The sequence below is a fragment of the Typopeltis vanoorti genome, chromosome 10 (assembly GCF_054136105.1).
Source record: "Typopeltis vanoorti isolate ZY-2024b chromosome 10, IOZ_Tvanoo_1.0, whole genome shotgun sequence".
Classification (NCBI taxonomy): domain Eukaryota; kingdom Metazoa; phylum Arthropoda; class Arachnida; order Uropygi; family Thelyphonidae; genus Typopeltis; species Typopeltis vanoorti.
Window position 1 is genome coordinate 12,477,888 of NC_143558.1, and position 26,832 is coordinate 12,504,719.

General features: G+C 35.6%; 1 protein-coding gene across 3 annotated transcripts in view; it reads right to left on the reverse strand.

The window, feature by feature from the left end:
- RyR (Ryanodine receptor) overlaps nt 1-26,832 on the reverse strand; it is a 1,703,288-nt gene that overhangs the window by 21,714 nt on the left and 1,654,742 nt on the right. For all 3 annotated transcript variants that reach the window (XM_090399345.1, XM_090399347.1, XM_090399344.1), the window contains exons 120-122: nt 20,770-20,877; nt 18,697-18,761; nt 4,516-4,616 (exon numbers count right to left, since the gene is read on the reverse strand). In XM_090399345.1, the coding sequence (XP_090255471.1) occupies nt 4,516-4,616; nt 18,697-18,761; nt 20,770-20,877 (274 nt within the window). The remainder of the gene's footprint in view (nt 1-4,515; nt 4,617-18,696; nt 18,762-20,769; nt 20,878-26,832) is intronic.

A 26,832-nucleotide genomic window follows, 5' to 3' on the forward strand; every position in this document is an offset into this window, starting at 1 on the left:
AATATAATGATACAGGGATTATAGCCTTCTTACCGACCCGAATCACTAACAAAATTAAAATGAATTTTAATAAAAGTTAAAATTTATTTGAACTAAAGTTTAAAAAATTCTTGCATTTTACAAGTTACTAAATTCTTAGTAACTTGTAAAAATTTTTTAATAATTTTTATAAGTGGAACTATCTTTTAGAAAAATAAAAGAAACTCAAAATAGATGAGAAAATAAGAAAAGAATTCAGAAATAATTAGAACATTTAATATAAGTATTCAAAAAATGACATCTTTACAGAATAACAGAAAATAAATTAAATTACATAAATATACTTGAAATTTTTTTTATTAAAATTTCAAGGTTTTTGATTCCATATAAACAAAATTAGAAATAATGGTCTTAATGTTTAATTCTGCACATATATCATTTTCAATAGCTATTAATGCCAAACTAACAAGCCTTTTTTTTGTGACATACTTGTTCTTAAGTAGGTTTTAATCAATTTCAACTTGGAAAAGGAACGTTCACCACTCGCTATACTAACAGGTAAGGCTAATAGTATTCTTAAAGCAATTGAAAAGTTAGGGAAAGATAAATTATTGGACACAATAAAATTAAGAATATTGAAAGGACTTTTGAATATTTAAATTATCCTTCCAAAAAATATCCTGGAAAGCACATAACTCATCATATAGTTCTATTGCATTTACGTCTTTAATGTCGCAGTCCTTCAAGAGAATCTCTAAATCATCACAATTTTTTCATAAATCTTCGTTATTAATTTGTAGTAATCTATATAAGAAATTGAAATTATCATATGTTTTTAGTTGTTCAAAACGTTCTATTAACAAACAAACTGCAACGTCTAGAAGTGTATAAAACATATTCACTCTAAATTTATCTTCTGGCAATTGTGGCATTTCGTCATGATGCTCGTAGTCAAATTGTTGTGTCTTCTTTCATCGTCGAACTTCCGTACCAGTTTTAAATTCTTGTTCTCCATCCACCCCTTCACTCAGATCTTTTGCCGTTTTTAGAACTTTTTTAAAATTTGTATTTGATCGATGCTCTTGTAAGAATATTTTTAAGTTTTCGATAGATTCTAAAGCAAGTGTAATGTTCATATTTTTGTTTTGGAGCATTTTACTCACAGGGTTTATTCTGTTAAGTAAATCATGCAAAGTTATAAGAGAGCAAATAAATTTGTAGTCCTTTATTTTAGCACATAATGTTTGTGTTTCATGCTGAGTTTCTTTATTAAAATTTTCATTATTTAAAATTTCAAAAAGTGCATCATAAATTTCTCCTAACTGATATCGTAGAGGGCGGAATGCATTAATTTTACTTTCCCATCGTGTTTCTGATGGCTGTTTCAATGTTAGTTTTTTTACGAACTTTAAAAGGATTGCCCAACGTTTGTAAGAGAATGAAAAGAAATTTTATATTTCTTGAATAATTGCAAAGAAACTAATTGTATCTGCATTCATTTTGGCTGCATCGTTAATGATTAAATTTAGAGTATGAGCAGCACATGGCACATAAAACGCTCGAGGATTTTTGTTCAAAAGCAAATTTTGGAGCCCATATTTTTTCCCTTTCATATTAGCCCCATTTTCATACCCTTGACCTCGCATGTCTTCAATGGAATGTTCCATTTTTCCAGTTGTTCCATTATTGTTGCACATAAACCCCGTTTGCATCTGATATATCTGCAAAACCTAAAATTCCATTGTCACAGGAAAGAAAGCGAATAATAATGGTCATTTGTTCTGTTTTACTTGCATCAGGTATGCAGTATAAAATTATGGAATAATATTTAGATTTTCGAATTTATAATAAAATTATATCCCTGATTGCATTACTTAAAGTTTCCAATATTTCATTTTGACTGTCTTTACTCAAATAGGGTACCGTATTGTATTCATTGTAGGGCCCTTTCAACATGAGTTTCCATAACGGGATCAAACACAGCAAACAGTTCGACTAATTTTTAAAAATTGCCATTACTCCTTTCATATAATTTATCAGATGATCCGCAAAAAAGCTAAAGTTTGGCTACCAAGGAATTTTATAATTTCAATCAAGCATTCTAAAACACTCGTCCAATGTTTCTTTTCCATTTCATACATGCTTTGAGTCTGGAAATCAATAGTAGTTTTGTTTTTTTAAATTTTTATCAAGTTCCTTCCATTTAAAGAATTTTTCATGTGAGTTAAACTAGTCTCATGTCTATGTAAAGTTGTACTTACATTTCTCCAATCGTTATAACCTTCTACAAGACTCAGTAGTTGATTCAGTTGATTTAGTAGGTGCGACAAGTTTGCAACAAAAGCAAAAAACAGAATTTAAAGTTTCGGAATAAATGAGCCATGTTCTTGGCACGAGCTCCCGTTTTCCATTTTTCTATTATAATACGTGTCGCCAAATTTATGGCGACGCCAGACATTAGATACATTCCTTAGCCAGCTAAACAAACACAACAAATGCATACAATTCACAATTGAAATTGAAAAACATAACACACTTCTGTTTCTAGATACACTTGTCACACGTCGTCCCTCGGGCAATCTTTCCTTTACTGTTTACCAAAAACCAACACATACGGGATAATATATACAAAAACTAGGTGTCATCAACATGCTAAAAAATGAGCTCAGACAATCTGGTCCAGTGAACAGGCACTGAAAGACGAATTTAAAATTATCAGTAATAACTTACAAAAAAACGGATACAGCCAAAACACTATTAACAAAATTCTCTACAAAACCACAATAAAAAACAAAGACAAACCAGACTACAGTAAAACAATAACCATTCTCTACATCTAATTCTGATCATGCCCTGAATACCTTACACAGAATTGACTGGAAAACCACCGGCTGTCTACATCACACTAAAACATGGTATGAACGGAAATTCAAGGAAGCCTGTGAGATTATTATCAACCACCCCAATCTGAGCAACAATGATGGTTTAAAAATCCCAAACATATGGAAGGTATATATTCGACCTTCCTCACTAAGAACAACTACAAACAGAACTGTAGAAAATCCAGTATTGTAAATCAAAATTAAGAATTGTAATACTAAAAATAGGACACCAATTGTTTCTGAAAGAAAATCATCTAAAAGAATGTTTATTCCTGTCATTGTAAAATAGAATTTAGCTTGATGTATTTTTTTTTTTTCACTAGAGGTCATGCCAGTAGAATAACATGTTGGAACTGCACTGAGGGCAAGTGATGAGGCTAAGAATTTGAGGGCGATAGAGGATAGGGAATTGAAGTTCTTCATGCATATTCCAAAAGTGAACAATCTGACACAAAGGATCACTTAGATGGTGAAAAGTATGATGACCGGTAGAGATAAGAAGGTTACTTTACCTCTTCTTAAGGCTTTGGAAAGACCACATATGAATTACTGTGGTCACAGTTGGTTGCTTGAGTTTCTTGGGAATGAGGAACAGAAAATCAGAAATAACATGCATCTTCTTATACATCAAGATTACTCCAGCTCACTGCCTTATCTCTAGATCTCCCAATGGCTAGTGGAAGTGCCAGATGATTGTCCCCAAGAGTGGTGGAGAAGACACTGGAACAAATTACAAACTACAAGCAAGTACCTGATTACAGATTCAACTATCAAAATTCCAGGATTCAATTTACCGTGTCACCTCTGGAGCCAGCTAAACAGATTTAGGTCTGGACAATGTCACTGTGCCCATTTATTCCATTTGTGGGGAATTCACAGTAACTTTTTTGCATGTGTAGTCCTGTGCAGACTATGCATCATATCACTGATGACTGTCCCACATACTCCTTCTCTGGAGGCCTCAGGAGCTTGCATTTACTCCCAGTTAGCACCATTGATTGGTTAACTGAACTCTCAATCTGTATATAATTTTGTTCATTTCTTGTATCCCCCCCCCCATACACTAAAATAAAAAAAGGAAATTATAGGGATTATCTGTGGAATGCTCTTGTAACTTGCAAACCTTCAGCTGTTCTCATAGGTAGGTTTATTGGTAGAAGTTTGGAGATAAGATAGAAACATAAGTTTCTAAAGGAATTTTATGGAATAGATGAAGTGGAAAATTTTAAATATATAATTGGAAGGAGAAAAAACAAGGAATTATCCTGAAAGTTGAGTAAAAATGTTAGCAGGGATGTCAGCAACTATTAGTAAACTGTCAGTAAATGAGTTTAACATTATTTACACAATAATTGGTATGACAGTTATTGTGTAAATAATGGCAGTGTTGGGTTGCTAGCTTTGTCTGGAATGTTCACTGTACATCATGATTGATGGCCTCCTCTCTTCAAGCTTCACCACCAATGCAGGCATACCTCAGGGCTCTGAACCTCCCACACTGAGTCTTGGGATGTCATGAAGGTGCTTGGTTAATAATAATAATGATAATAATAATAATTTTAAAACATATATAATTCATGTATGCAAACACACCTTTATTAAAAATAAAATTATTTTACTGTTTTTTATAAAATTAGAGTCAACAAATACTTACATGTAATTGGCAAGGTTGTGTTCTTTTTGTACATGTGTATCAAATCCATGAGGTACCTTATCAAAGTAGTCTTTACCCATCCCACATATGAAGCAGTTGGACTAAAAGATAAAAATATATGAAATGTTATAATCATTTACAATTAAAATTATTGTCAATAATTGTCTTTCTATGGGGAATGTCTGAAAAGTAGGAAGCCATTATTTACAATAAAACTTTTAATAATGCTTATTTAGGTATTTATTCTGTTGTGAGATCGATCCATTGATACACTTTTTGTAAAATTTTAGACTCAAATGTATTAATCAATTATACTTCTTTAGAAACTAATTGATCTATTTGAATTGAAGTATTTTCCAGAAAGATGATGCTTTAATGGCCTGAAATGGAAATTCGAAGAGGCCCAGTTCTGAATTTTAGGAAGGTTGCTAAAACTTCCTGTCACTTGCAGTGTCCAGACCATGTGATCTGTAGTTCTGACTTGCCATAATGATGGCAGCGAATGCATTTCTCGTGTTCTCTGGAGCAGGTATTAACAGATATTTCTGTCTGTCCACAGTAAGTCATGTTATGAGCATAGGACACCTCTTCACACACACAATTAGATGGAAGTTTTTTGGAGGCTGAAGATATGGTGATATGACGTGTTGGTGCAAGGATAGGTTAGATGTGAAAGTAAACCCTCAACAAGAAAATTGATCTTGACTGAAGATGAGAATATTAGCAAAGGTGAGGGGGGGGAAGGGGAAGGATGAAGTAATATCTTTCTTCTGTGGAAAAAAAAAAAAAAATTGTGCTTTGATGATATTGAAATTCACAAGATTTTCTTCACTCCAACATGAGAATGGTGAGGAGTTCAGAGCTTAAGAAATTGTTCATAGACAGTCTAGAAAATGGAAACCTAATCACAAAGGGGAACAAGGAGACCATAAGAAGGTAGTTTGGCAAGAAGACCTCTATGCCAGACTAATCAGATACTTTGGAAATATCACGATTTGCCACATGAGTTTCTGCAAACATTTTGGCTTGTGTGAAAAGTTGGGTAAGGTTAGCTGGAAGGACTGTTGAACAAGAGTGGTGGGATCCATACTGGTGATGAAATTAGCTGATAGTCCAGAATATAGCAAAGTTTGGCTGCTAATGATGACCTTCTCATTTATCTTTAAGAAGATGAGTGAGGAAAATAGTTTCATGACTGATGTTTTATCTTCCTTCTTTAGAGAACATGCTTAGGTAAATGTTTGCTTCCATGCTTTTGTAAATGCCAGAGACGATTATGATAGCTTGTATAGGCAATACAGAATGGGTATCAATTCTGGAGCATAAGTATTTAGCATAACTGGAGAGGTATGATCTGGACCAGGAGACCTATTAGTATCTAGATATTGACAAATTTTTTGATCTTTCTGATGAAAGCAAGGAGACCTGAGATACCCCAGAATTTATAGAGAAATATCTGATGAGAGTAAATCATCCATCATGACTAGCAAGCCATTACAAAATGGGGTGGCAGGGATATGGTAGCTTGATAAGAAGTCCTCTATGTGAGACTAATTATTATTAACAACATCAGACCTCCATAGAGTCAAAAGACTCATTGTGATCATCATCTTACGATGATCACAAAATAATGATCATCATCTTGATGATCATTATTTTGATCATCAAGCCTTGCCTTAAACCTATTCTAAATTTCTGCACTCCTCACTCCCTTGTTCACACCCTCCTTATGCAGCTTCCATTGATGATTTCTTTTTTTACTCTTGTCCTCATAGATCGATAACTATGATCTATGAGTTTCATGCCGAAAAACTATCGGCGAAGGCAATTCGAAGTAAAGGTGGAGCAAGCTCCCTCACTATTCTTGATATTTTCTCATAATGTAAAACACAGCTCCTAGGAGATGTAATACTGTCATTACATTATGAGGAGAGGTCACTACCCAGACCGGTTTCAACATTTTTTGAGGTCTCATCAGTGAGTAGGTAGACCTGGAAGATATCAAAGCTTAGTGAAAAGAACTTACATACCTTCACTATATGAATGCCATAACTTCGTATAGTAAATGTAATATAATCTTAACTATAAAATATAATTACACCTTTATGGCATTCGTATAGTGAAGGTATGTAAGTTCTTTTCACTAAGCTTTGATATCTTCCAGGTCTACCTACTCACTGATGAGACCTCAAAAAAGGTTGAAACCGGTCTGGGTAGTGACCTCTCCTCATAATGTAATGACAATATTACATCTCCTAGGAGCTGTGTTTCACATTATGAGAAAATATCAAGAATAGTGAGGGAGCTTGCTCCACCTTTACTTCGAATTGCCTTCGCCGATAGTTTTTCGGCATGAAACACATAGATCGTAGTTATCGATCTTTAGTTTCGCTTACTGGCTATAAAACAACAAAGGATGTTTATCCCCTTAATTTCTATTAAGGTTGCCAGAAAACTAGCCATTTGGCTTTTTATCTTAACTATGGAAGCCTCTTATCTTTGCTTTTACATGTCAAGATCCTCTTCATTATTGGTATAATCTGTTGTGATACTCTCACAATTTTAGTAATATCACTCATAAACTTCAAGTCTTTGTCCACTACCACTCCCAGATCTCTCATCTCTTCCATTTCTTTCAAAATTTTCCAATTAATTGTATATTCTGCATCCCATCCCATCCTTGTCTACCAAATTTACAATCTTACACTTTGCAACAATGCACTGTTAGCTCCATTCACTTGCTCACTCACACAATCCATCAGATCCTCTTGCAAGTCTGCAGCATTGCTCTGTGTCTCATAGTTGTTTCCAACATTATATAATCTTCAAATAGCTGCATAATTAAATTATTATTATTATTATTTATCATCACTATCATATCAATCTCAATGGAGCAGACTCATCATGGAGATCCACTCAACCAACAATATATTTATCATATTGAACCTTAAACTTCTTAACACTCCTAGCATTCTCAATGTTCTGAAAACTAGGTGAATGAGCACAATAATCCCTGTGTGGACTGACCAAAGCTTTATACAGTGACAAAAATATCTCTTTATTTTACTTGTCACAGACTCTTTATCTTTAGCAAAAATGTGATGTGCAGTCTTTCCAAACACTTGCAATGCACCTTCTAAACTTCAGTCCACTATCAACCATCAACTCCCCCTTCCTCCAGATCTCAAATGTTATCCATTCATTAAAGCAATTTCGACTAATAGAGTATACAGCCTTATAATCTTTGCATTCCAAAATGCAACACCTTGCACTTGTTAATAAATAACACTAAAACTCACTCTACTCATCTGTCCAAACTTAACCTTCTTGAAGAGAACTGAATCAGCAATTCTCCTTATAATTCTTCCCAATTGCATCATCAGTAAACAACTGATGGGGCCAAGAACACAAAGCTGGGACACACTGCATCCTTTTCTGAAACATTGCTCTCATACACAACTTACTGGTATCATTCACAGAGCCAATCTTCAATCCATCTAACCAATCTATTATCTATTGGAGAGGGCACTAGTGAGCCAAGCGGTGTGGACGTACCTAAGAATAGTTCCAGATTGAGATAAGTTATTCTAGGAATAATTAATTATATATGTGTAATTATTTGATTAAGAGCAGCTGTAAACGTTGTGTGCTAACGGTATTATTAGTGTGAGGGATTTTTCTTGCCTAAACTTAATTACGAAATCGTTATTATTAGACTTAGTAACCTGCAGGGGAAAAAAAAATGGTGGCGGCATTGTCATTCCATGATTTTAATTTAGATTTCAGTCGTTTAGTTAAGTGAGGTCTGTTATATGTATTCCTTTGATTACATAAATGATTTGTGGATGTTTAGCGCAGATGAAAGAAAGGTGTGTGCGAAGTGTGACCTGAATGAGGAACTGATGAATTCAAATATGAAATTGATGACAGAAAGTGTTCGTAATGGTTGTGTCGCGAGTGCAAGTTTGAAAGAGAAGGATGGTGGAAAAAAGAGGCGAAAAAATGTTAAAAAATCAGGAAAAAAGAAAAAGTGTGATGTGAAAACCATAACGGATGTTAAAAGGGACGAAAGTGAGGCGAGAGTGGCAGAAAGAAACGAAATTGAGAGAACAAATGAAAGTAGAAATGGTGTGACGCAGAAATCACAAGTGAAAAAAATCGAATGAATAAATGATAGCGAAAAAAGAATGAATGATGGTGAAAGCTGGATGCATGTTGGACTGAAAGTACTGAAACTAAGAAAGATAAATGAGAGTAAAAGTGAGAAGAATGATAATGAAAGTTGGACGCATGTTAGTCTGAAAGTACTGAAACAAAGAAAGATAAATGAGAGTGAAAGTGAGAAGAATGATAATGAAAGTTGGACGTATGTTGGACCCAAAGTACGGAAACAAAGAAGGATGAATGAGAGGGAAAGTGAGAAGAGGGGGGTTGAGAGTTAGAAAGTTAGAAAGATTTAATGATAGAGAAAATGTGTTGCGAGATTCAGAAAGTGAACTGGATTGGATGAGGCAAGAAATGAAATGGATGCGGAATGAAATTAAGAGAATTCAGGTTAAAACTATTAAAATAAATCATGATGGCATGAAAGAGTTAACGAAATATGAGCGAGTGGCGTTGGATGGCGACTCCATTATTAAAGGTGTGCTAGAGGATAAAATGCACAAGGTATGTTTTCCAGGCGGTAAAATGAGTAGAGTGATTGAGGCAATGGATATGAGGCGGGAGCGAGCAAAAGAGTTAATAGTATTAATTGGTACAAATGATTTGAGAGAGAACAAACAGCATGTCAGAATGAATATCAAGTGGCTGCTTGGAAAGATAAAAGAGAACAGTGTGACAGGAAGAGTAGTCAGTGTGTTGCCTTGGTATGATTGTGGTGAAATGAGGCGGAGAGCAAGGATTATGAATGATATTCTGGCTGAAATGTGTGAGGAGATGGGTGTACAGTTTATTGATGTGTGGAATAAGTTTGAGGGACGAAGTGAGCTGTATGAGAGCGATGGACTGCATTTGAGTGGTTATGGTGTGAGTCGCTTGGAGAGACTGCTGCTGGAAGGTAGAGAAGTGAATAGAGAGAATGAATCAGATCGAGAGGAGAGTGATGTGGAAGAGCAGGAGAGTAAGACAGGATAGATTGAAGAGGTGGATATGAATGGGGAAGTGAGTGGTATGAGTATAGAAAATGAGAGAATGGGTGTGCAAGAGGAGCAGGGAAATGAGGAGGCTCAGGGTGGACAGGGGTACACAGTGTGAGAAAGGTGGATGCTCCAAGAGGAGGTGAGAGCAAGTGTAGGCAGGAAAGAAATGGGATGACCAGGGATCAAGAGGAAACAGATGGAATTGAAAAGGGTTCTAAAATGAAGAAGCAGAAAGGGAAATGGCCCCAGTCCAGCATGGAGAGATCACATCGAGTGAGTGGTATCAGAGGAACAAGCTGTAGATTCAGAAATGAGCTGTTGTGTTTGTATACCAATGCTAGAAGTATAAAAAACAAGGTGGATGAAATGGTTACACTAATTGCATCTGTTCACCCAAAGATTGTCGGAATAAGTGAGACATGGTTAGATAAGGACGACATCCTGACAGGTATAGAGATGGAAGGGTATGATATGTTTCATGAGGATATAAGGGGAAAAAAGGGAGGGGAAGTGCTATTGATGATAGGGAAAGAGTTATGCCCATACAAGGTAGAGCTGCAAGAGGGAAATAGGGCCAGTGGTTTCGAGGCAGTATGGTGTGAGATAGAGGTGAATGGAATCAAATACTTGATGGGATGTTGTTATAGACCTGGTAATGTAGATGGTGGTGATAGCAAAATGTATAGTCAAATTGGCCAAGAAAATAAGGAAAGGGTGATCATTATGGGTGATTTTAATTATGGCAATATAGACTGAAATGATGAGATAGCAACTGGAAGTAAAGAAAATGAGTTTCTTGAGTTTTTGAGGGATAACTACCTCAGACAGTATGTAACAGAGGGCACACGAGGTTTAAGGGTCTTGGATTTGGTCATGTCATCAGAGGATGTAATCATAAATGAAGTGTCAAATCATCCACCAATTGGTGAAAGTGACCATGAAGTGATTACCTGGGTGGTTGCCAGCAGTGCAAGGACCCCCTGTGAAAAAAGGGTATATGTGGAACTACAAGGGGGGGGGGTGATTATGAAGAGCTCAGGAGACAGCTTGCGGGTGTAGCATGGAATGAGGAGTTAGCTGGAAAAGAGATCAATGCAGCTTGGAGGATTTTCAAAAACTATTTAGTAGATGCAATGTCTAAATGTATTCCAAGGGTGAGAAGGTTAAATAAGGTAGGTGTGAGATGGATGAATAAAGAGATTAAGCATGCGATACAGAGAAAAAGGGCATTGTGGAGGAAGCATAAGAGAAGTGGAAGTAACCAATTTCATGAGGTCTACAAAGACCAGGCAAGGAGGATGACTTGGTTGGCGAGAGTAGCTAAAGAGAGGTATGAACAGCAGTTAGCTAATGAAGCCAAAAAAGAATCCTAGGGAGTTCTTTCGATATGTAGCCAGCAAAAGAAAGAATGATTATGTAAGGATGACATTGATTGGAGGAAATGGTATAAAGACAGCTGTTGCAGAATGTGTGGTGGAGATACTTAATGAGCAGTTCATAAAGATCTTTCAATCTTGTGAATGTGACTTCATGGAGAGATTGAGAGCAGTTGATGATGGGGAGGAGAGACTGACTGTAAGTGAGCGACAGGTGTTTGGGGAGTTCGGTAAACTAGATGTAAATAAGGCTGTGGAACTTGATAATATATCACCGCGTATTCTGAAGGAATGTGCCAGAGAGTTGACACCTGCCTTGACATATTTTTTTAATATGAGTCTTGCACTTGGTCAAGTTCCTAAAGAGTGGAAGGAGAGCAAAATGGTGCCACTTCATAAAGGAGGTGATCGAACTCAAGCATCAAACTATAGGCCTATCTATGTGTCAGGCGTTGTGGTTAAGTTGTTGGAGAAGATTGTGAGAACTAGGATCCAGAGTTGGGTTGACAACAATGGTATAATCTTTGATGGATAGCATGGATTTGCTAAAAGGAGGTCATGTTTTAGTAATCTACTTACTTACTTATTACAATAAAGTGACTGCTTCCTTGGACAGAGGAGAAGGATACACAGTAATATACTTGGATTTCGCAAAAGCTTTTGATAGAGTACCTCATGATAAGTTGACAGTCGAACTAGAGCAGATGGGGTTGGATATTAGATTAGTGCATTGGATTGGAGACTGGCTATCTGATAGACATCAACAAGTTGTGTATGTAGGAGTGATATCCAGGAAAAGTAAAGTCACTAGTGGTGTGTGTCAGGGGGTCTGTTTTAGGGCCATTACTGTTTAACCTGTATATTAATGATATTAGTGAAGATTTGGATGGAGATATTCAGTTGTTTGCAGATGATGCAAAGTTGGGACAAACCATAAAGAGAATTGAAGATGTTGTGGCATTGCAAGAAGACTTGAATAAATTGAGTGATTGGGCACGGAAATGGGGATGTGAGTTCAATGTTGCAAAATGTAAGGTTTTAAAATTTGGAAAACAAAGATGGGATGCAGAATTTATGCTTGGTGAGAATATATTGTTGGAGGTAGAGGAAATAAGAGATCTGGGGGTGATAGTGGATAAGGATCTAAAATATAAGGGACACATCACCAAAATTGTGAAGACAATACAAAGAGTTCTGGGAATGATGCGTAGGGCACCGACATGTAGAAGTAGGGAGATTCTTGTTCCGTTGTATAAGGCTTTGATTAGGCCACACATGGACTCTTTTGCCCAGATTTGGTCACTGGGTTTTCAGAAGGATGAAGAGATGTTGAAACAGGTCCAAAGGTGACTGACTAAGGTAGTTTCTGACTTCTGGAATGTTGAGTATGAGGAAAGATTGAGAAGATGTAATTTGCACAGTCTGGTGGAGAGAAGGAAGAGGGGAGATATGATAGAGACCTACAAGTTGGTAAAGGGTTGTTATAAGATCAATGGTGGAGAAGTTCTACAGAGAATAGTGGGAGATCAGGGGAGAACCAGAGGTCATCCCTGGAAACTGTATAAAGGGTGTGAGTAGAGGAGTGAGAGGCAGGTTTTTTCGTGCCTTTCATTCACAATTGGAATGCCTTGCCTGAGAGTGTGGTGTCTGCAAGGAGTTTGAGTGTGTTTAAGACACGGTATGATGAGATGTGTGTGTGTGATAAAAGGACCTCCCAGATGAGTGTTTGATTCCATGAGGTCTTGGGTAATAATAATAATAATTTTTTTTTATTTTATTTTTTATTTTTTTTATTACATTGCATACATTTGTTACAGTTATTATATACATTACATACATTTGTTTACACGTGTTACTTACATTACGTACATTGGTTTACATATAATACATACGTTACATACATTGGTTTTCATGTGATATGTACATTACATGCATTTGGTTACATATGATACATCTTGGATGAGAACTAGTTTCTTTGCTTTCATTCTCGAAGCTTATATGTAAGCTTATCATATAAGCTTACATATATACATATATATGTATATACATAATTAATTGTATTATGTATATACTTATGTATATACATAATTAATTGTATTATGTATATACTTATGTATATACATAATTACTTATAATAATTATTACTTGTAATAATTATAATTACTTATAATAATTATGTATATACATAATTACTTATATGTAAGCTTACATATAAGCTTACATATAGGATGACACCAGTTGGTTATTATGAATTTTTTTTTTTTTTTTTTTTTTTGCTGTGTTGGGAAGCTGCGAAATCTGTGATTGAGAAATTCGCACGCCCTCACTCACACATACACACACGCACAATAACTTGGAATGCATTGATGCATCGCTGAACTGGAAGCCTGAACGAATATATTGTGTTTCATTAAATTTGTATGGTATTTTGGGTGCGTGTTTCTTGTTCATAGTATGTCCTTAGAGCTCTTTTCAGGCTATTGTAATTTGTAAGGTTTCTGTATTCAAAAGGTAATTTGTTTATCATGTCTGGGATGTAGAAGTTTCGCGTGGCCTTTCTGTTGTGATTATTGTATTTATATGTGATATAATTAGTAGTCTGAGGTCTTGTTATACGGTAAGTATTTCTGACTGTCCTGTAGTTGGCATCGAAATAATGTTTTAGCAACGCTGCATAGTGACATAAATGTTTTGCTGTCAGTATTTTGTGTTCTGACATTGCAATGTTTATAAGGTCGTGATTTTCTCTTTGTTCCCAAAAGATCAGTTTTGTCATTTTGTATTGTAGCGACATTAATCTATTTAATTTGTAGGGTGTGCAGAAAGCATACGTTGTTATAGCGTATCTTAGTATATTTTGGCATAGTGCTTTGTATATTAGTGTTTTTAAGCATATGGGAACTATGTCTTTTAACCTGTAGAGTTTGCCACTTATTGTTCGGAGTTTGTTGTGTAGATGGTTTATGTGGCTATTCCAATTCATATCTGCATCGAAGTAAACTCCAAGGTATCGTATTGTTTCAACCTGAGTGATTGTAGTGGTGCTGTTCTGTGTGTTTTGTATGTTGGAAAGTGGATGTTGGATGGTTATATATTTGTAATCAACTGGTCGAGTCAGTGGATTTCTGAATATCATTATGTCTTTTCTGAGTTTAGATGTATGAAGTTTTTCGTGAGCCAGTCTATGATCAGATTTATGTCATGTTGCATATTTGTTTGGGCTATGCTTGTGTTATTATGGATGGATATTATTGCTGTATCGTCTGCGTATTGGAATATCTTACCTTTGAGTGGTAGCTGATTTATATTGTGCATGTAAATGTTGAATAGAGTTGGGGAGAGTACAGCTCCCTGTGGTACTCCACAGGTTACTGGTAGCTCTCTGCTTCAGTTTGATCCGATACGTGTGATATGCTTTCTATTTTGAAGGTAGTTTGTAAACCACCTGTGAAGAGGCCCGTGTATTCCAACATGCCTCAGCTTTTGTAACAAGGTTTGATGTGTAAGTGTATCGAATGCTTTAGTTAGATCAATAAAGACTACCATGGCAATTTTGTTTTTGTCTAAGGCGGTATTAATTACGTCTGTAAAGTCTTCCAAGAGAGATGTTGTTCCCTTATTTTTCTGAAAACTATATTGTGTTTTGGGGATAATATGAAAGATCTCAGTGTATGCTGTGAGTTTCTTCAGTAGGATCCGCTCCATAATTGGATTGATAATTGGTAATGTTGCTATGGGTCTGTAATTGCTGATTAAATTTCTTTTTCCATGTTTGTATATGGGTGTGATTATGGCTGTCTTTAGCATACTTGGTATCTGTCCTGTTTTAAATATTTTATTTATTAGTTTTAGTAGGATAGGACTTAAACTAGTTGCATGTTGCTTTATATCTTTAGGTCTGATACCATCTATTCCTGGGCCTTTGTTTGGTTTGATTTGATTTATTGCAGAGAGAAGTTCTACTTCTTTTATGGTTGGGAACCATAATGCCTGTTTTGATTGTGGTCCAAGTGGAGGGTCTCGTTTTGTGATTGGGGGAATATTTCTGTGTGGATGGAGTCTGCAAAGTATTGGTTAAAGTCATTTGCAAGTTGTTGGATAGGTTTTGCGTCTTTCATGAAGCTGTGTTTTATGGTTTCAGAGGAGTGGTGTTGGGAACAAAATCTAGCATCTCGTTGATCAGATGCCAGGTTTGTTTCATGTTGTTTTGTGCAGAGGTTAGTTTGTCTCTGTAGTAGCTTCTTTTTGCATTTCTGATTTGTGTTGTAAGGCAATTCCTTGTTATCTTATATTCAGTTTTTAAAGCTGTGTTATTTGGATATCGCTTTAATTCTTTCCATAAAGCGTCCTTTCTGTGTATTTCTAGGATTAAGTTTTGTGTTATCCAAGGATTTTGTGTTGTTTTTGAACGAATTCGGATTTTCTTTGTAGCTTCCTTATATATTTCCTCCAGTGTGAGTTTAATGTTGTTCTATAAGATATCTGCTGAATCTGTTCCCAGTTTGTTTTTCTTATTTCGTGGTTGACTATTTCTTCGTCTATTATTGTTTTCTGTTGCTTTTCTTCTGTGGGACATTGCATGGATATTGTCTTGGTGTGCAGGTTTAGAGCAGTGAACTAATGGTCTGCTACTTTGCACTTTATGACTGATGCAGTGTAACTATTTGGTGGTGCTCGGACGTTTATATGATCTAGACAGGAGGCAGTGATAGTATTTCCGAATATTTCTTCTCTAGTACATGATGTTATTGTTGGTATTAGATTATACATTGATAGTGTGTCTAGGTATTGCAGTGTTGTTCTGGTTTTCGTATGCAATATTTATGTTTATGTCGCCAATTATCATTAGGTGTTCGGTTGAGCATATTTCTTGGCTTGAAAGCCAGCAACTGAGTTCGTTCAAGAATTTTATCATGTTTTGGTTTGGTGGCCTGTATATAGCATTTAGTATTATGGGATGCTGTGTATTAGTGGTATTAGTGATTTCGAGGGGCAAAGGGTTTCAGCATGCTCAAACTGACTGGCCGTTTCTTTTGCTATTAATTTTTGTTTGATAAATATTAATATTCCACCCCCTCTTTTTGTTTGGCGGCATGATCTATGTTGTTGAAAGCCTGGAATTTGGAAAGCAGTCACTTCGTCATTAGTTATGGATACTTCTGTAAGAACCAATATATCAATAATATCAGTGTAATTCCTCAGATAAGCCTGTAACAATAACCAATGTTTTTGGATGCTTCTGATGTTAATATGCAAGTTTGAGAGACCTCTCGCTTGTACTGTGTTTTGTTTCCATGCATCAAGAGATTCGAAAGTACAATTACTGATGTATTCTGGTATAATTACATCTATCTGATTGTTCACATTCATTTTTGTTGTGTTGAGATCTTCTTATTGAACTAAGTTGGAGTCTTGTTTCACTTTGGCAACCTGTCTATATCTTCCGAGCTTTTTATTTGTATAGACTTTGAAGTCTGTGACTTTCTCAGGAATATTTTGCTGTCTTTGATCCATAAAAATTGATAATTTTTTTCTGTTTTTTCTTTTCTTGCTTGGTACAAAAGATTCTGATTGAAAGGTGTTAAATACTTAGATAGAAAGATTGGCGTATTGTCTTGCGATGCATTTAAATCCTTGACCACTGGTTTTTTCAGTCTGCTGGCTTTTATGAGATTGTCTCTTGTAGCCTTGCTTCTCAGACGAACTATGACTGGTGTAGGTCGTGGCGAGCCTTGTTTTCTGTTCTTCCTGGGCAACCGATTTATGGTTTGAATATCATTATGCTCTAGGGGGATGTCAATTGCATGGCCTAACTTTAAAACTACGTCTCTGAGATTTTCTGTGGATTCGGTTTCTGGAAGACCATTTATGACAAGGTCTTCTTTATGTTGTTGTTGGTTTAAAACTTCGTATTGTAGTTTCCGGGAATTAAATTCTTGACGGAGTTCCGATGTGTCTTTTATCAATTTGTGCTGCCTGTCAGTTAATGCGTTAATGCTGGTTTTAATGTCTTTTACCGTTTGTAAGACTTCTTTGACTTTTGAATTATTAAATTTAACAAACACTCTTCATATTCGCTAATTTTTTTGTTATTTCTTTATTCTGTTTATCAAATAGTTCTTGGACAAGATCTACCAAGCTGGCTTTTATATTTTCTAAACCTTTTTCTATCAATAAATTTATGGAATTCAAATTATAAGACTCACCGGTATTTTTTTGTCTGTTCAGTTCATTGTCCGATTCTGCCTCCGGTGTAATCAGTTGTGCCGTGGGTGGCGGCGTTTCTTTGTTCTCTCTACAGTTTAGGCACTTCCATTCTTCTCGTTTGGCATTGGATTTACGTTGCCAAGTTGTTTCTGAAAGTCCGGAACATGTAAAGTGAAGATTCTTATGGCATTTCCTGCAGGTTATATGACTTCCGTCGGACGGTAATTCCTTCAGGCACTTGTTGCACTTCATGACTCACCTTTCTTCCTTTGGACAGCTGCAAAGATGGCGACGTCCTTTGTTCTATACTCGTTAGCAACCGCAGTGTATACTTCAATTTTTAGCACACTCAGATTTTGGATTCCACTTGGCCAATTTCGATGAATTATATGTCACTGTCTTCAGCGTGACAAGTAGAGTTACTTTATGACACTTTTAAATTAGAAAACAGGAGTTAGCACCACATTAAAACTATAAAAACGGGACCAGTGATACGACCATGCAACCGTTCGTAATATTAATAATAATAATAATTATCATCCACTGTAATTTGTACACCAACCTGTCATGAGGTAATATATAAAATGCTTTTGCAAAGTTCAAGAATATACAAATCTTCCTTATGACATATTTTTTGTTTTATCATAATGCAAGCAGATTGCTAAAATAAGACCTAACTTTACAAACTGCCATGCTGACTAACATAAAGAATCTTATGTCTGTCTATTGAATTCTGTATTCTAGTTCTAGCCAACTTCTCCAATTCATTCACTTTAGCTGCAGATATAATGGCTGGTCTATAACTGAAACCATGTTCTGTTGCAGAACCATGCTCTTTTGTGCTAACTCTTTTGCACCTATGTAAAAATAAGTGGTTATATCATCCAATCTTGCAGGTTTTATTGACATCTAATCCAATCAATATCTGATACATCTCTGATTCTTTCACCTGTAATTCTCTATTATTTGCTCCTTTCTACATGATGCATGGCACCCTTCTTTACACCAGTATGATATACCCTGGTAGTTCTCAACAATTCATTTCACTACATCCCTTGTGATGGTCACTATGCTACTATAACTAGAAACCAGTGTCATCCTTCCGTAATGTTTTTTTCTTGCTAGCCATATAGCAGAAGCATTCACTTGAGTTATCTTTGTCCTGACTGGCTAGTCTCCTCTCATGTTACACTTTTTCTTTCTGTATTATGCTTTTCACCTTTCTAGCCTACACTTTATATTCCTCATGCATCTGATCACACTAACACTATCTAAAATCTGAAACCTGTTCAAAGATGAACACTTATTTTTGTGAAAATTGTTCATAATTAAAAATGTATTCAATAATACTAAAGAAAGATATGCTCTTTAAATTACTGCATGAAAAAAATTAAAATATTAAAGAACATATTTTTTTAATAAATAATAATTTTATACTTTAAAAAATATTAACTCACCTCCATATCATCCACAACACTTTGTAGCTGGTCTCTTAATTCACCAAAGGCATCAATGATCAAACCTAGGAAAGAGAAAAAAACGTTTTTTAATACAATTTTATACAAGGCAACAAACATATTTAAAGCGTATACTTTATTTGATTTGCTGGTGTAATATCATCACCATCTTCCTGATATGTACCCTCAAGAGGTTTACAGGCTACTATAACAGCACTACATGATTAAGTTTAGTTTATATTATTGTTAATCTCCTACCAGAATTTTCCTCCAAATTGGTCTATTACTTGTCAGAACTCCAATACTGCTGTATTTAACATTTCATGCTTCTAAGGCACTTCTGACTGAATCCATCCACCTTGGTCTTCCTCTGGGTCTTTTTCCTACCATTTTGGTATCAAACACCTGTTTATCTAACCTTTCCTCACCCATTCCATTTAAGTGGCCATACCACCTTAGATTAACTCTGCTCACATATTCTTGAATGCAAACAATGTTGAGTTCCTTTCTAATGTCTTACTTTCTAATATGATTGTCCATTGCACCATTTGTTTACTCCCCTAATTTTTCTCAGAACTCTCATGTCTGTGGTCTCTAGTCTTTGATTAAGTGCTTTATTTCTAACCCAACTCTTAGATCTGTAACTTAAAACTGGTTTGAATACTGTCTTGTATACTGCTACATATACAAAATTTGTATTTATAAGTATGACTTATATATTATATCATATTATAAACATAAACTGAAATACTGAATTATAAACATAGTACTAGTATACAGAATATGAACCAAAATACTATACTCATATTACAAAATATCAGTATGAATACAGGTGTACCATGGTCACAAGACATGCTAGTTTCCAGACCACCATCGTATAGTGAATTTCATCGTATAGTAAATCATTAGTGATTTTTTTTTCTTTTTCTTTCTTTCTTTTTTTCTTCCACTTGTAGATGCATGTAATGGTTTAATAACATTTTCAGCAGTCATATATGCTGTACCTGAGATAAATGAAGTATTTACTTAATGGGTTGCTGTAGTTAGTCATGAGTGCTTTGTCAATAAAGTTGTCAATTACTTCAAGGAGAATTATTATTATTATTATTATTATTACGGGTATCTCCATGGAGTCAGTAGACTCATCGCGGGAGACCCAAACTAGCAAAACAATATCTGTCATATCTCTTCTTGAATTCATTTACAGACGAAGAGCTCACAACTAAGTCAGGCAATGAATTCCACTCATTCACCACCCTCCTGGCAAAAAACCTTGTTCTGACACCTTTGTTAACCACACTCTTCTTTAATTTCCAGAGATGACCTCTTGTTCTTCCATCACTATCACACAGCTGAAACATTTCCCCTGCATCAGTCCTATAAAAACCTTTTAGTAATTTGAATGTTTCTATCATATCCCCTCTTCTTCGCCTATCAACCAATCTCTGCAATCCACACGCTCTCAATCTATCAATGTAGGGAGCAATTTTTATATCACTCACCAACTTGGTCACTCTTCTCTGAACCCTCTCCACAGCCTCCTTAGAAGTAATATTATCACTGTTATTCTTATATGACACCTTCATGGAATCCTAGGACTCACTGCAGGATACCATGCTACCCTGTATGACACTATCTACCATCTCCAGTACACAACCTACTGTTGGCATTACACCATCTACTAAACATCATGCGCAGTATTTTGCATATTAACAGCATGTATTCTCTAATTTGTTGTTTTCTAGGAGGAGAAAACCCAAGTTTCTGGAAAGGGGCAGCTAGCTCATCTATAGTTTAAAAAACAGACAAACATATAAAGATTTCTTCTTCATATTATTATTATTACCCAAGACCCCATGGAGTCAAAGACTCATCTGGGAGGCATACTATGACAAGAATGAATCCAGGTTCGTTCTTTACAATCAAAGGGTACCTGTCGTTTTCATTCTGCCAACTGCTATTATAGAGGCAGAATGAAAAGAAATTATCAATTTTTATGGGGTTGCTTGCAAAATTAATAATTAATATCATTATTATAATTAAGTAATAATAATATGAGCAGAACATATTTACCTTGGATGATGGCTAGTAGAATGACGATAACAAAGAAGAAGAAGGTGATATCAAACAAGATTCTGTACACTTCATAATCATCCCCATCAGGAGGCTCAATCTCATCACCTGCAAAAAATACATTTCATGAACATAGTCTTAACTTTGTATTTTATTAACAAATTCTGGTAGCTAGAAGTACAGACTAAATCAACAGCAATGCTTCCATTCTCAATCATTTTATTTGTTGAGAAAAATGATCTAGCAAAGTAATAGGATTTTGCTTGTTAAATAGGCGAACTGGCCAAAGAATACACACATTTACTCCTGTTTATTCTTTGTGTTTATGGTTTGCTATGACTCTTGCAAGGTTTATTCATTAACGAGCAATAACTGAACAGTTCCCTATATTTTTTAAGTATTATAACATAAATACTCTAAAAATGTGGACATAAATGATAATAGTACTGAAATTCTAAATAATGAGCAGTTGCCTATATTTTTAAAGTACTATAAAAGCAGATAGTTTTTGCATCTTTGTGTGTGTATGCATGCGTGTGTGTCTTTGCCTGTCTGTGTCTAATACTCATCTGAAAAAATGTGAACATAAATAGCAACAGTTCTGAGATTCTAATGAAGCTATATACTTAAAAAAAATAAAAACAATGATGCACAGAACTAAAGAAATCAGACATTCATAGCTGTATGATGAAAAAAAAAAGTGTTTCTTCATTAAATCATAATTTTTAGAATTTCAAAAAAGGAAAAAGTTAAACAAGTGTTTAATATATTTGATAGACAGAATCTTAACTTAGATTATAATATTATTATTATTATTATTGGATCTCCAGGGAATCCAAAGACTCATCGAGCGGGGGGGGGGGCACCCATTCTACAACTCTCCATCTCCACCACTCCACCAACCACAACTACCTTCATCATCTACACCAATATCATCTACTGCCGACCACCACCACCACTGGGATTTTCACAGACAATCACAAACATCCATGCCCATGGCAGGATTCAAATCCGCAGCCTTTTGGCTGGAGAGTGGATACTCTAACCACTCGGCCAACCAGGCCATCATCAGGTTATTGAGAATGATGAAGCATGAATCTTCCTTTATTTGGTGTAAAGTTCAATGAAGCACTTGTGGGGTTCTCTCTCTCTTCATAATGAAAAATTTCTTCTAGATTAATTTGACATAAATCTTTACATATTCATTCATATCCTTCCTTCTACTAATCAGGCCCTTCAAATGGCATAATTCATTCCTTTCTAGCATACCCAATATTCTATAATCTAACTGCACCCTATACATTTTTTTGGAAGGAGTTTTCTGAAAAGATTAATTATTATAACTATTATTACATGACACTTCCAAGGAGTCCAAAGACTCATCAAGGGAGGGCACCTACTCCACAGCTCTCTATCTCCACCACTCAGTCCACCAATACCATCCAATGCACACCACCACCACTAGTGTTTCACAGCAATCACAAACATCCATGCCCACAGCAGGATTTGAACCTGCAGCCTTTTGGCTGGAGAGCAGATACGGTAACCACTCAGCCAACCAGCTAATTAACTTTTAAAGAGAATAACCTAGACTAATATTATTAACAGAGAAACTTTTTTTTCAGTTTGCATTTCAATAAAACTTCATTTATTTTCGGCAGTTTTAACCTGAATGTATATTATTCATGGAGCACTGTGGGTGTCGGTTATGTTTTTTGTGTAATTTGTAGCATGTGTTGAATAAAAACAAAATGGCAGTACAAACAAATTCATTATGTCATGCAGCGCACATAACAAATGTGATTAAACATAGATTTTTCCAGGACAGTTCATTGTCATAAGTGTAGCATATATTATTATTATAATTACACCCTCCATGCAGTCAGCAGACTCATCGTGGGAGGTTCATTCAACTGACAACATATCTATCATAATGAATCATAAAATCCTTAACACTTATTTCATTAACAACATATTCTGGTAATGCATTCCCTTCACTGACAATTCTCCACGTAAAAAATCTTCTCCTCACATCCCTCTTCACCCCACTCTTACATAACTTCCAGGAATGACCTCTGATTTTCCCACTCTCACCTTTTTTTTTTTATAATCCCTCTGGATTAATCCAATAAAGTCCATCATCAACTTACATATCTCTATCCTATCACCTCTTCTTCTATCTACCACTCTGCAATCCATAGCCAGAATTTCAGAGTCCTGATATTGTCTTAGTCACTTTCCTCTAGACCAGGCCTGCACAACATACAGCAACCCACAATGTTATTTATTTTGGCCCGTCTGCCTGATTGAAATTAATTAATCATATGAGGGGAATATGAAATTAGACGATTTGAATTAAATTTTTACTAAGACTCTGAATGTTTACGTTCATGCGATTAATGTCACAATCATGTTTTCTTTCAACTCGACAATAAATTACATTTGGAGTTATTTCCACTGTCGTATTTAATAACAAATTATTACAACAGCTTCGAAGTTTTGTTAGCACTAGTGTCACTGCAGGGAAATCGAAAGTTACATCTTCGTGATAATGACTTGATGTCTATGAACGAGAACGAATAGTATTACACAAATTTGGCTGTGCCTTGACTGGCTTTGGCAGTATAGTGGTTGGCTGTAGCTGGAGCAATACATTACATAATTGTTATCATAACCTGAATTATTGTTAGTTTTTCATCATTAGTTATTTGTAATTAATATTGTCAATCTCTGACAATATTGTGAGCTTAAGTAAAAAGTGCAAAATAGATTCGGAACATCGAGCATTTAACCCTGAGTGGACAAACAAGTATTTTTTTCGTTGTTTAAGGACAAAAAAGTATGCATTGTTTGCCGGGAATCTATTGCTGTGCCAAAGGAGTACAATCTGATACGTCATTTTGAATCGAAACATCCTAACCTTGGCAAGTTGGATGCAAATGAAAAGCAAATAAAAGCAGCAAGGTTATTGAAAGTCCTTAGCGGTGAGCAACAAGCCTTTAAAAAGTGGCATCTGCAAATGAAGTTGCCACAAAGGTAAGTTTAAAAATATCACAAGAAATAGTTTGTGCTGGCAAATCATTTACTGAGGGAGAGTTGATAAAAAAGTGCCTGATGATTGCAGTTTCCGAATTGTGTCCTGATAAGAAAAATAATTATGAAAATATCAGTTTGTCCCGTATGACTGTTCAGTGCAGGGTGGCTGATATTGCTGAGGATCTTAAAGAAAATTTGTTAAGATCTTGGAGAAATTAGTGAGGGACTGTATACAGCATTGGGAAGATGAGGATAATGTTATCTGTGAGAGTCAACATGGATTTGTGAAGGGGCGCTCTTGTTTTAGCAATATGCTAGCCTTTTATAATAAAGTTACAAGAGCAGTAGAGAGAAAGGCATACACTGACATTTTCTTGGACTTGGAGAAGGCATTTGACAGGGTGCCACATGATAAGCTGATATTTAAGCTGCAACAGGTCTGGATGCCAGGTTGGTCAACTGGATTCAGGATTGGCTATCCGATAGGTATCAGAGAGTTGTGTATGGTGGGGCAGTTTCAAGGAAGCAGAGGGTTACAATTGGGGCCCCACAGGGCTCAGTACTGGAACCTATATTGTTTAACCTTTATATCAATGATATTGTCAGTGGATTGCAGGGGGATATTCAGTTGTTTACGGATGATGCGAAGCTAGGAAGGGTTATTAATAATAGTGCAGATCAGATGTGGTAGCACTGCAAAAGGATTTGAATAAGCCAAAAAATGGTCAAATGAATGGGGGTGTCGGTTTAATGCAGCAAAATGTAAGGTCTCGAGGTTTGGGACACATCGATGGGATGCTGTATACTCTATGAGAGGAGCTATACACGAGGGGAGACAAGAGATCTGGGGTTGATGATTGATCGAAACCTGAAATTTAGAGGCCATATTGCAAAGGTGATGAATGTAATACAGTTGATTGCTGCAATAATGAGAAGGACACTGACCTGCAGAGATAAAAGAGTTATCATTCTGTTGTATAAGACTCTGATCAGACCACACTTAGACTATTGTTCTCAGATTTGGTCCCCAGGATTTGAAGGGGATAAAATGACTGTGGAAAGGGTACAAAGGCAGATAACAAAGATGGTTTCAGTAATGTACAATGTTAGTTATGAGGATCGGCTGAGGGAATGTGGACTGCAGAGTTTGGTAGATAGAAGAAGAAGAGGTGATATGATTGAGACTTTTGAACTGTTGAGAACTGGTTATAGGGTTGACACTGGGGAGTTCTTTTGCTTGGGTGAACAGCGGGAAGGAGTGATGACAAGGGGCCATCCCTGGAAGTTATGGAAGGAAACTGCAAAAGGGTGAGGAGTGGTTTCTTTGCATGGAGAGTGGTTGAACCATGGAATGCATTGTCTGATAGATATTGTGTTTCTTAGGAGGGACCTCCCATGATAAGTCTTGATAGACTTTGTGTTTCTTAGGAAGGACCTCCCACGATGAGTCTTTTGACTCCATGGAGGCCTGAATAATAATAATAATAATAACCTGCAAAAATCGGCTAGTGAATTTGTCTATTATTCGCTTGTTATGGATGAAAGTACTGATATGAAAGATACTGTGCAGCTTTTAATATATGTAAGAGGCGTTAATAAGAATTCTCAGATGACAGAGGAGTTTGCTAGTTAGTGTTCAATGAAAGGAAGAACAACAGGAAAGGAGATTGCAGAAAATGTAAAGATGTGTGTAACCAAAAAAAAACTATCCTTAAATTTCAAGAATTTAGTAGCAATTTGCTCTGATGCCCCGTCTATGTGTGGAAAAAATGTTGTTGCTGTAACATTGATTGAACAGTATGCAGGTAAACCATTGACAAAATTTCACTGCCTAATTCATCAGCAGGTGTTATGTTCAAAGCTTTTGCAGTTTGATCATATGATTAAAGTAGTATTTGCTCTGGTCAACTATGTTCATGCTCAGGGTTTGAAACACAGAATGTTTCAGGCATTTCTAGAAGAAAATGATGCCGAGTACAGGGATCTACCATATTACACTGATGTACGTTAGTTGAGCTGCAGTAAAGTTTTGTCACACTTTGTTGCTCTAAAAAATGAACTAGTTGAATTTTTGGAATCTCAAGAAGATATGGAAAAATTCCCAGAAATAATGGATGAAGAATGGAATCAAGATTTATTTTTTTTGTGTGACATTTTGGGTCACTTGAATGACCTTAAGTTACTGCTTCAAGGAAAAAATAAGTTTATTTTTCAGTTAATGTTTCTTATAAAGGCATTCAAAATGAAATTAAGTTTGTTTGAAAATCAACTTACTAAGGGGGATATGTCAGATTTCTCAACTTGTTGACAGAATATTCCATCCGAATATCATTCAATGGTGAGTGAAAAATATAAGAAGTACATATCACTTCTAAGTGAGGAGTTTCAGAAAAGAATGCCATTGAGTAATGAAGACGAAATCCACATTAAAGTGATTGAGGATCCATTTTCTGTCGAAGCAATCTACCTGTCAAACTCCAGATGGAAGTTATTGATATTCAGTGTTCTAAAACTATTGGGTCAAGCATAGGGAGAGTACTTTACAAGAGTTTTATTCTATTCTGGATCAGGATAAATTTAAAAGTTTGTTGGATACTGCCTGCCTACCAGGTATTTTGGAAGCACATATACTTGTGAACAAACATTTTCGGTCATGAACTTGAACAAAACCAAACAGCATTCATCTTTAAGTGATATCAATTTAGAGGCAATATTAAGAATAGCCACTTCAAACATGACACCAAACTTGGATAATATAGTTGCAACAAAGAAATGCAATGTGTCACATTGTGACATTCTGAATGTCACAATGTGACATTCAGTCACTGATATTTCACTGAGAATAAGTGTGATATTCTCAGTGAAATTATTAGTAAACTTTGTGTTTATGTTTAAGTGGTTTTTATTGAGAAATATTGCAGCTATATCTGTTTGTAAATAATTTTGATTATAATTTTAATTGTAATTAGAAGAAACACACGTATAAACCACAGTGAAAATTATTTAATTGTAAATATTTCATCCTAA